The 12076-nt window shown below is 41.7% G+C and overlaps 1 protein-coding gene across 4 annotated transcripts in view; it reads left to right on the top strand.

The window, feature by feature from the left end:
• Nucleotides 1-805: 805 nt before the first annotated feature.
• ano1a (anoctamin 1, calcium activated chloride channel a) overlaps nucleotides 806-12076 on the top strand; it is an 85355-nt gene continuing 74084 nt past the window's right edge. For 2 of the 4 annotated variants that reach the window (XM_031292704.2, XM_035999197.1), the window contains exons 1-2: nucleotides 3629-4130; nucleotides 11795-11949. In XM_031292704.2, the coding sequence (XP_031148564.1) occupies nucleotides 4061-4130; nucleotides 11795-11949 (225 nt within the window). In that variant the 5' untranslated portion in view covers nucleotides 3629-4060. Of the gene's footprint in view, nucleotides 1058-3628; nucleotides 4131-11794; nucleotides 11950-12076 lie in introns of those variants that run through there. The other 2 variants (XM_031292703.2, XM_031292705.2) reach the window with 2 other exon arrangements.

Genomic DNA, 12076 nt, shown 5'->3' with positions numbered 1-12076 from the left:
TATTCATGAGTTTGCCTTGAATGCAGGCATGCATACATGCAGCAAGACACACCTATTTAAAGTGCTTGAGGCCAGGGACACCCTCCCATACACAAGCCCTCCATTACCTGTAAATTCATGTATAATTCCACACCAGATCCTTAACTGAAGATGTCGTTCATGTCCTGACAACAGAACGTTCTTGTGGCGTGTATACTGCATGAGGACAGTTCAACTTCTAGCTTCTGTCACTACTTGTGCTACCACAACCACAACTACAACTAGCAGTAGTGTTAGTCTCGCTTTGCCAGACCTTCCTCCACAGTGCCGAGGAGGAGGGTCTGGCTAATCCCACACAGCATTCCGGGATGGGAGAAAAACATGCTCTGTTTTTTTGGCATTTCTTTAAACCAATCACAATTGTCTCCTATCCCAGGATGTATGTGTAGAGGAGCCAGACCTTACTCCACAGCGCTGTGAAGATAGGTCTGGCAATGCGAGACTATATGGACACATACCCCCTTCCATGCAGCATGTCAGCTTGCTTTAAAAACAAACAAACAGATTTGGGTATATTTGAAGGCATGTCAACAGATCAAAATGTGTTTTGTGAAATGACATATTTACTCCTATTTGTTCTCGTGGCTATGACTTGCATACGATAATTGTCCTCCTAATATGATCATTTTAAGCCTCTGGTCTAATAGTTTAACATTTCCCATCAGGCAACGCTGACACATTCTGTCCTCAGAATGTGTAATGAATGTTGTTGAAACTTTTGGTAGGAAAACACACCAGGAGGGAGCCTTATTGTTGTTTAATGGGTTTGCTCTTGGCTCTTGGCCAATCAGCAGTGCCATAACTATCCATTGTGACGTTACATAACCCACCAATGACTTCATGTTCTCCCACAGCTGCTGCTGCTGCTGCTGCTGCTGTTGTGTGGGAGGAGAGTTTACCTGGGGAATCCAGAAACACTTCCTCCTCCGTGTCCTCTGTGCTACCTGGCCAATACCTGCACTCATTCCTCCGTTCCTACTTTCTAATCAGACGGATTCTCTTTAACTCTGGAGAAAAGGTAAATAGTATTCATGTCATACATGCGCTCCTTTTGAATTAGTCCGAAACCTGCGCATGTTTAGGCTACTCTCCTTTCATTCATTTGCTTTGCCTGAAGATAGTTTTCACAGTTCACACAACAGTTTTTGCTGCACTTTAATTCCTACTGACACAGTAACTGGACAGCGTTTTTTTTTGTGGCTCCGGTATGAAAATGAAGAGGGGAAAAGATTTGGGATTGTCCTTTTCACGCTGATTAAGCGCGTCCTCGCGAACGGTCAGCGTGCAGGCGGGAAGTGTGTGTGACAGACAGGCTAGTTGTGCAGATAAACGGCAAAGAAACCATGTACTGAACAAAACACTTCATTTTTGTTGCTGTTTGGCCCAACAATAACCAAAAAAAAAAAGCGACAAAAAGGGGACCGTTTTGGGACATGTAGTAGAACGTGACTGCAAATAGGCTATTTTCGGACATTTGTGGATATTCTCCATGGAAACGGTTTACTAAAGCAGCTTCATTCAGAGAAATTCCTTCACATTGATAAATACGTGTCGCTGAAGTCGTTAAAATGATATTCCAACAGCTATCATTGTGTCCTAAAGCCTAGTCTCTCTCGGCTGTTATATGTCATGTTTTACGCGAGACCACTACATACACTACAGCATTCGCTCGTGCTCTCTGATCAGCTCGCGCATACCGGAGGACCCCGGCGCGAGTGGGCGGCACCAGATGGCGCAGTGATGCTCGAGAACAATGCTGCATTCAATCCCATAGGAAATAACAACACTTCACACGTATCATAGTTAAGGCAGCTGCTTTAAGAGTGTGTTCCCCATAACCCTCCCCCCCCCACCCATTTCTAACACTTAACATTGAAACACTGCTGATGCAGCTTGATCTGTACGGGAAGTGATGTCCGTTATCCCCATTGTGTAGGAAAAAAGTAAAGGGGTGGTGTATATTCAGCCGGGTCAGTTGGTAGGCTAATATGATGTAAGCTAAATGACTCTATCCCAGTTTGTTCCTCTCATGTATTACCATCATAATCACACAGCAGAGTATGTGGTTTTCAGAAAAAAAAATTAATAACCAGAAATCTTTGATGAGTCAGAAGGTCATATAACATCTTCCTGTTGTTCTCAAAGACTCCTCTGGAAGGAAAAAAAAAAATAGGCCATCTTTGCACAATAAAATCATTTTCAACCAGGTTGTAAACCAGGTAGCCCCAAATGACCTTCTTTCTTTTTTTGTAAAACACAAGCAAACTATGAATACATTGAATTTTGTGTGCAGCGGATAGATAATTCTTTCATCAACGTGGTTAGGAGAGGCAGTAGGCCTACGTGTTGTTTAAAGTGTCCATATTATGAAAAAAAATCACTTTTTCTGGGATTTGGGGTGTTATTTAGTGTCTCTGGTGCTTCCACACGCATACAAACTTGGGAAAAAAAAAACATCCATGCTGTTTTGAGTGAGATACGGGTTTCTGAATGTGTCCTGCCTTCAGTCTCCGGGTGAGCTGTTCCAAATCTGCACGGCTTTCTACGTCACTAGTCGAAACGAGGTGGCTAACCGTAGCATGCTAGCGCTAGCATGCTAGCTCGTTCTGAATGGCAAAACACTGCTACAACACACACTAGTTCACCATAATCTACAAAAGAACTTCTTCCATGTCCCTCGTCTGCAGGTATTCCACGCAAAGTTGGAAATGCGCCCTCATTTAGGAGAAGTCTCCCGGCTAATCCTGTCTTGTACTACTGAAGTTGTAGAAACAAACAGCTAGCTAGATGATGTGATCCTTACCTAGCTACTGAGCATGTGATCTTACCTAGCTACTGAGCATGTGCGACTGCCAACAAAGATGTTACAGAAGTTGAGAGGTCTCACTCTGTAGCTAAAACACAGACCTGAACACAGGGTGAAAAGAGAAGCTGCAGCAGTGTGCAGTACAACAAAAATATGGTGTTTTTTAAAAATTAAACCATGTAAACCTATTCTGGTACAACCTCAAAATACAATTAGCCTATGAACCTGAAAATGAGCATAATATGAGCACTTTAACAACCTTCTGAGCTTTTCAAAGATCACAGTGCTAGTTATCTTTCAGAAAAAAAACTCAATATGACTGGAGCTGAATGGTCATAGCCTACATAATCAAACAAAACAGTTTACCAAAAATAATGTTAGACTTACTCTAAACCAAAAATATGGTAAAGTCACAAACATTGCTTGAAGTCTGTAGGCAACACCCATGCTTTTCATGTGATATCATGTCAACTGCTGTAAAGATCAAGATCAAGCAACTTATAGCCTATCTCCATACCATGGATTTTTATAAGAAAGCTTAGCTAAACGTAATCTTTTGGAAAATTGCAGTCTTGATCATCAAAATAAGTCAGGATCCACTGCACAACTCTTGTAGGAATAACTAGTGAAAAGCTGGGGTTAAAGGTTTCCAATGTATCACATGAAAACGGATTGGTTGTGGCCAGGGAAGGCAGGGATATACCTTATGTTCCTGTTTTCCTACGGGACTCGAATGCTACATCCTTCTAGCCCGTTTTGGCACGATCTTCGCTCAGCTTCCCTGCGCGTTCCCACTCTGCTGTGTGTGAGTGGATCATGTCATTTATACAGACAGCGTCCTCACACACGGACCAGAGGTTTTATCGTAGAACAGTCTCACTCTGACTCATAATGTCGTTTAGGCAGACCTGAAATATATCTTCTGTAATCATCTCATAGAGATAAATAGCCTATACTCAAATAAATAAATAGAACCAGTCGCTTCATTTGGACAAATAGTTTTTAGTTTATTTTTTATTTATTTTTGCCAAATTCGATAGGGAACACTTTGACAGAAGTCTATCAGCTTGTCCAGAAGAATTAATAAGTGGTAGCTCTCCATCCACCGTTTCCATGCAACAGCGCGTGTGGCTGTGAAGCACGCGGAGGGATCGATGCTGTAAGCAGAGAGCGACGGCACAGTAGATCTGGACCCGGAGCGCCTTTTTAGACCCGATGGAGGGACACGATGTTGGAAATGAGCTGGTTCGGAGCGTAAACCATCCTGATAGTGCCGAGGAGACCGGTAAGAGCGCCTTATTTCCACTTTTCCAAATTTGGCAAGAAACGCAGGGATGTGATGAGGATCTGTGCGCGCTGGCTGAGACGTAGCGAAGAAATACATCTGTGCACATGCACTCAGTTTGACGATGTCCTTAAATTCCCTCTGGTTGGTTTAAGGGAGACTGTTGCTGCTGATAACGCACACGTGCGCACTGACACAGTGCCAGATGTGTGTATGGAGGGAGCCCTCGCATCATAACACCTGCAGGAGTCCATCAGACAGTACATTAAGATGCAGATTTGACTAAAAGACATGATGGTCATTTTAACATGCATGCTGACACGGGTTTAAAGTGGGATCTGGCTTCTAGGAGATGGGTCAATCCTAAGGGAGATGGATAAGCACATAAGAAGCTGGGTCCAGACTAGTTTTAATGACAGCCAGACAGATTATTTTAAGAGGATGGAAGAATGAAGGGGTGCTGTCAATCCAGGAGTGGGCTTGTGAGATGGCTAGGGTGGCGGCGTTTGAAAATATGTCCTATAAACGGTTTGCAAGACTTTTGGAGGGCTCCTAAGAATGTGCGTACCGTGGAAAGGCATATACTGTGCTTATTGTTTTATCACACTTAAATATGTCTATTTGGTCTACAGTTGTCTATTTTGTTACGATTTCATTGTATTGTCTTGAATATTATTTTTAATATTTTATCTTGTCTTCTTTATTTTTGTCTGAGGAAGTGTAACTGGGTGGACAGTCGAGGCCTACTGCATATGTGTTGATGAGGAGTGTGTGTGTGGGGGGGGTTCAGGAAGGGAGGGCATGTGTTCATGTCATAAATTGTATGTTTTGTTTACAGTAAAGAAGAAAAATAATAAATTGTTAAACTTGTACTATTAGAGAAAGGGAAAAAAAATAAAAAAGTGGGATCTGGCACGTGAGGGAACCCTTAATTCCGAGGGGAGGGGGTAACACTTTAATGTCCACTACAATATTAAAAGAAAACTCACTTTTAAAGCTAGCTCCTTCTTTGAAAACAGTGGTGAAAACAGCAGGAGCTCATGACAGGAGTTGAGTTTTCATTAAATCAAAATTATGGCTGGTGTGTTAACTGCATGCCAAAATAATCAGAGCACACAAGGCCTAATTGCCTCCTAAGTTACCATATGACCTGCTGCTGACAAGCATTTAAAAGACTGTTTTTTTAAAGTGGAGTCTGACGCTGTCACTCCGGGGCTGCATTCACATCCAGCTAACTTCACAGAGAACAATGAGAGCGAAATGGCATCATCGATCTGTTTTTAACTGAATATTCTCTGTCTAGCTCAGCTAAAAACACCAAAACTCAGAATCAGACATAGGGGAAACACTGGACAAAGCACAGGTCATGGAACTGTTTGAAGGAACCACTGGTGTAGTTGTTTTTCTTGTGCAAACCGTCTTACAGTTTACTTGAAGGCTTTTGCTTCATCCAATACTCTCTAAGAGGCAAACCCAGCCACTGGTACCCACTGTAAGGCAATGTGGAAGCCATTAAATGCCGCAAATACTGTATATTGAGCTGTGGTCTTATGCACAGTGGCCAGCTTTATCAAAGAGACAGGACTCAACCTAGGAAGTTGGTCTGGATGAAACTCTTTCCGCTTGGCTGTATAACCGGTCGAGTTGGGTACCATTCCTACAGATACAGATAGCTTTATTTATCCCAGGGCAATTAACGTTTCTACAGTCAACTGAAACATGTATACACATTCATGCTGCCAGTCATCAATGACAAAGGGAGCACAATAAAAAGGCATATGGGAAAGTGTGAGATCCAGAAGTATACAACAAGAAAACTACTAAAATGATAAAGTACGATCAAGAGAGACAAAAAATACTAAAAATCAATAAAATGCCGAGTGTATGCGGCCGGTATCTACCGGACTGAATGGTAACGTGGATTACAGTGCCTCGTTCCGGTGTCACTTTAATGCCTGCGCTGTTCTCTGGTGCTGCGAAACAGGATCATGATGCCAGTCAACACTACACTTGGCAGCAGGAAACGTTAGTTAAAACTTTTTTTTTTAAACCTGGGCGTACCAAATATTACAATCTGCTGACAGAGTGGATGCTGATTTAAAATGTCCTCTGAACTGCAGTCCTTGCCACTGCTAACTTAAATGGACTGCATTTATTTAGCGCTTTTCTAGTCTTAACCACTACTCAAAGCGCTTTTTACATAGCACAGGCAACATTCACCATTCATCATTCACACACCTCTTAAGGCTGTTTGTAGCCACCGACATGTGAAGCTGAACCACACAGCACTGGTGGGGTTGTGTGTTTAACCCATTAACTGCAAACTGCCTCCCAAGCAACATTTTCCAGGTTTTCTGGAGCTTGAAGTACACACAGTCCTCAACCGATTATGACTCAAACATTTACAAACACTGACTGTATTTGGGCTGTCAGTGGTTTAGGGTAATTTCATTACAAAAAAAATCTCAGTGATGGATTATCTATTTGCAGCAAGTTTCCAATATGGCTGCTTGATTATGGAAAAAATCATAATCACAATTATTTGGGTCAATATTGAAATCATGATTATTTAACACAATCACTCGTTGACTTTTGGAAAGATGACGCATTAATGAATTTAAAAATAACAGTGAAAACCGTTTGACAACACCTGGAACTGTGAAATTTCTCTTAAAGGAACACACCGACTTATTGGGACTTTAGCTTATTCACCGTAACCCCCAAAGTAAGATAAGTCCATACATACCCTTCTCATCTCCGTGCGTGTTGTAACTCTGTCCGACGGTTCCACCGGTAGCATAGCCTAGCACAGATCCTGAAGGTAATCTGTTCCAACTAGCCTACTGCTCCGAATAAGTGACAAAATAACGCCAACATGTCCTATTTACATGTTGTGATTTGTATAGTCACAGCGTGTACAAATAACACATGAGACACAGCCATCTTCTAACCGTATATAAACTGGGAACTATATTCTCAGAAAGGCGAAGCACTACTACTTCTGCTACTTGGGTGGAGTGATATGCTTGCAGCACCTGAGCCCCGAGCAGAGAGTAGCAATGCTTCGCCTTTCTGAGAATATAGTTCCCAGTTTAAGGGTGACAATTTTTCGGAACTCGTACCGCAGGACTCCCGCGGGAATACAGGAGTCAATTTCACTGTTGGTAACATGTTAGGGACGGAATAGAGCATAGAAATCAACGGGAACGGGCGTGAGCGGGACGGAGAAATCTGTGTTTTGAGTGTGAGAAGATCTCCGTTAGGAATTGCGTAATGAAATTGCCTAGGCCTGCAGGTAATGCATATATAGCGTAGCCTAAATTTCCGAGGTAACCTCAGTGATTTGACCGCGATTAACCAAACGCACATGCGCGATATCAACTGGCTAATTATCCTCCAGTGTCTTTCTCTCGGGATTTTGCAGGACATGATTTTTTTTTTTGGGGGGGGGGGGGGGGCAGTCACGTGATCGGGATATGAGAGGAGTATTTTCGTGGGCTCGGGATGGGATGGGAGCGACAATTGATTCCCGTGTCACCCTCTATCCTGAAGTCAGGTGTCATCACTTTCGTCAAATCAATGTTGAGAGACGGGTTGTTTTCCTGACACCAGAGTGCCATCCGATTCACCAAGCCTATATATGCTGTCTCATGTGAGAAAATCCAGGAGCCAGTTACAAATGAAGGTTTTTACGCTCAGGGGGCCCACTTCCATGCCAGCTTCTGGGGAATGATTGAGTTGAATGCTGAACAGATTTGATGTGACACATGACTAGCCTCTCGAAGCACTTCATTGTGAATGGTGTAAGTGCTAAAGATTAACATTGATGGGTCATTGAGGCAGGACCCAATTGACTTCATCGGCACTGGGATGATGGTGCTGGTCTTCAAGGCAAGGCAAGGCAATTTTATTTATATAGCACATTTCAGCAACAGGGCAATTCAAAGTGCTTTACATAAAACATTACAGAGCAATTAAAAACGAATAAAATATATATATTTTTTAAAACGGATAAAATACGAGAATAAAATTCACAGTGCAGTATAAGAAATTAAAGAAAGGCAACATTAAAAAGAGAAGTTTTCAGCCTTGATTTAAAAGAACTGAGAGTTGCAGCAGACCTGCAGTTTTCTGGGAGTTTGTTCCAGATATGTGGAGCATAAAAACTGAACGCTGCTTCCCCCTGTTTAGTTCTGACTCTGGGGACAGATAGCAGACCTGTCCCAGACGACCTGAGAGATCTGGGTGGTTCGTAGTGCAGTAGCAGATCAGAAATGTATTTTGGCCCTAAACCGTTTAGTGATTTATAAACCAGAAGTACTTTGAAATTAATTCTTTGAGGCACAGGAAGCCAGTGTAAAGACTTCAGAACTGGAGTGATGTGATCCACTTTCATGGTTTTAGTGAGAACTCGAGCAGCAGCGTTCTAAATCAGCTGAAACTGTCTGATTGATTTTTTAGGTAGACCTGTAAGGACACCGTTGCAATAGACCCCGTAAAGAACTCATGGTGCATCTTCAGTGTTCGTGGTGGGAGGGATGTAACTGCCACCAGTGGCGTTTTAGTATGTAAAAAAATTGATGGGGCACACTAAAAATGGTCATTTTCAGACGTACCTATCAGGAAAAAATTGTTTGTTTGACACCTGTCTCAGGAGCAAACTTTTGCGAGATCTGGTGACACAGATAAGCTAACGTCAACTAACGTTTGTGAACATGGTATCAAAAAACACATTTTGTAATGCTAAATATATTTTAAATTTAAATAAATAATTTAGCTGTGTGAATTTCTAATGTTAGCAAAAGAAATTATTAAATTATACAAATATTACTTTTCATCCATCTACACGACATTCACTACACTTTCAAATGAGGCCATGCCATCTTGCTATCTTTAGTTATAGAGAATCTTTGTTTCCATGTAAGGAGGTAAGTTGGGGTGGTGAATGGGTCAAACAAAGACAAGATTTACCCAGGGGACCAGGGTTCATGTCCTGTTTGAAAATAGTTTTTTTCTTTACTTTACAGAACAAACGGAGATACGTCACATTCTGCACCACATGCGTAACCGAAAGTGCGGTATATGTCTGAAGTCTGATTTGAACCCAAACCACGATATTTTTCTAAACTTAACTGGTGCCCAAACTGCGACCATTTCACAACGTCAACGACGTGTTTTAAACTTCTACCGCTGAGTTCGCTGTTTTAGATATGAGCTCGTATTTCCTGCCACCGCTAGGGGCGCTAAGTTATGACACGCTCCTGTGGTTCATGTTAGAGGGGTAGGAATAAACGACCGGATCATGTTCACACTAATCACACTTGGGGTCAAGTGTACTCGGATCAGGGCCCATATTTTGAATTGTCACCTGTATTTTCCTTCACATTAATAAGATGTTTCCACCATAAATCGGTGCATAAAAATGTATCAGAATGCAGGAAATGAAGTGTTTGATGTTAATAAAAATCCTGGGGGAGGACCACCAGAACCCCCACTTAATAAGTCTCACCAAACGCACATTATAAGCCATGAAAAATCATGCATGCAATCATGCACATACAGAAACTCTAGTTTTTGATGCCCAACCATCATCTCTTACTGCCCCCCCCCATTCAAATCAGTCCAGAACCCGGGTTGATGGCAAGGCTACAGGAAAATGTCATTCAAATACACTAAATAAGTAAAGCCATTTAAATGAGAACAAAAGAACAGCCCTGCTTTAAGAAAATAACAGCTGTATCTCAGGCTGTCTTTGATGGCTTCCTAAATATTAGCTATAGTGTGCTGTTGTATACACTATCTGTGTAGAGGTTCAGTTCAGTTCAGTTCAGTCACTTTATTATCCCAAATGGGAAACTTGATATGCAGTCAGGAGTGAAAGATAAAAAAGAAACACATTCAAGCAACATACAAATAGAGGCAACAATACAAGACATGAGTATAAAAAGGTTTCCTGTATGTAATACACACAACACAATTGATCACCACTGGAACAATCTCTAAAAACAAAACAAAAAGTACTACATTACATGTGCAAATTAAGCTGAGTTATTGCACATGGGACAAAGGAGTTTTTACTCCTATTGGTCTTGAACTGAGGTACTCTAAATCTGCGACCTGAGGGGAGTATTACAAACTCAGAGTGAAGGGGGTGGTTTGTGCAGTCTAATATAGACCGGGCCTTGCGAAGTACTTGTTGGTCAAAGATAACCATCAAGGGGGACTGTGGGAAACCTATCACCTTGCCAGCCACCTTTACAATATGGCTGAGGTGGTTTTTGTCCCTGATGTTCAGGTTACCATACCAAGCAATCATGGCAAAAATAAGAACTGATTCAATAAAAGATTTCACATCCCCAACCGGTACCGTCAGACACCGCCTATCAAGAGCTTGGGTCTGGCCGAGGTTTCTTCCTAAAAGGGAGTTTTTCACACTATGCTTGCTCTTGGGGGAATTACTAGAATTGTTGGGACTTTATAAATTGTAGTGTGTGGTCCAGACCTACTCTATCTGTAAAGTGTCTCGAGATAACTCTTGCTATGATTTGATACTATAATTGAAATGAATTGAATTGAAAACAAGGACATCATTTTCCTATCTACATTAAAAGTGTTTAACTTCCTAAGGAAGTACAAACGTTGCTGTCCCTTCTAACAGACTGCATCACAATTCACATCAAACTTCGGGTTTTTATCGATGACGGTTCCCAGATACTTGTACTGTTCAACAAACTCAATTTCAGTTCCCTTAATGAAGGGAACTGAAATTGAGTTTGTTGTTGTCTTGTTTTTGTTTTGTTGTTGAGGTGTGTCAGTGTGCATCTGCTGTGGCAGGAAGCTTTGGGCAGGAGTGAGATAGCCTCTTATTATCTCCAGTGTGAAATAATAAATATTGAAGTTAATCTGTAGTTTGACAGCAGTGCTCGAGAGCTCTGCTTCACTTGCACAATGCCACTGAAAGAGCCGCTACAAACAAGGCGTCTTCTAGATTGGGTTTGTGTCTCTCTGGGTTTATGGGGTCCTCTTTCAGTCTGGGGGTCTTGTTATGTAGAAGGGGGTGGGAGGTTTTACCTGTCGGTCCCAGGTACTTATTGTCTCATAATCTGTGCATGACACAGGCAGACTTTGCAGGAATTTTTTATCTTCACCGGGACAGCCATTCAAAAGTACAATAAAGAAAAAAATCTAAAAAACAGGATTCATATAAGGCAGTGTGGAAATTGGGCTTTAAATTTAGCATTTAAAGCATAATAACTAATAACTCATTTTATTTTAATTAGAGCTGCCAAGATAAATTGAAGTTCTCAGCTATTAAATTAATCGCCAACTATTTTGATAATCATTCGGTTTAAGTCATTTTTAATGGAATAAAGTAAAAAATCAGTGATCCCAGCTTCTTTAATGTGAATATGTTCTAGTTTCTTCTCTCCTCTGTGACACTAAACTGAACCTCTTTGAGTTGTGGACAACACAAGACATTTGAGAACGTCATGGGCTTTGGGAAACCGCTGATCGACATTTTTCACCATTTTCTGACATGTTCTAGACCAAACATCTAATCCATCAATCCAGAAAATAATCAGCAGATTTATCGACAATGAAAATAATTGTTAGTTGCGGCCCTATTTCTATTTGCAAAACCCATGTCTCTGTTCCTTTCCCAGGTTCTCCTTCCCTAGCCTGTGAGCACTATGGCAGCCCGCAGCAGGAGGTGACTGCCACGATGAGGAGGAACGACAATTACCTGCCAGTTCCTGGCGAAGAGAAGAGCCTGGACGTGGACTTTGTCAACACCAAGGACAGGAGCGACGAGGCCATAGTAAGACACTACATCCATGTTATCATTCCAGTACTACTGGGTTTCGGTGTAGAGCGATGGCTGAGGGCAGTGAAAATCAGTAAATGTTTTGCCATGAGAAAAGCTAAAAAAGGCGCTAAGTGAAATA

Source organism: Sander lucioperca, chromosome 3 (assembly GCF_008315115.2).
Source record: "Sander lucioperca isolate FBNREF2018 chromosome 3, SLUC_FBN_1.2, whole genome shotgun sequence".
NCBI lineage: Eukaryota > Metazoa > Chordata > Actinopteri > Perciformes > Percidae > Sander > Sander lucioperca.
This window is presented reverse-complemented; position numbering and strand designations above follow the sequence as displayed.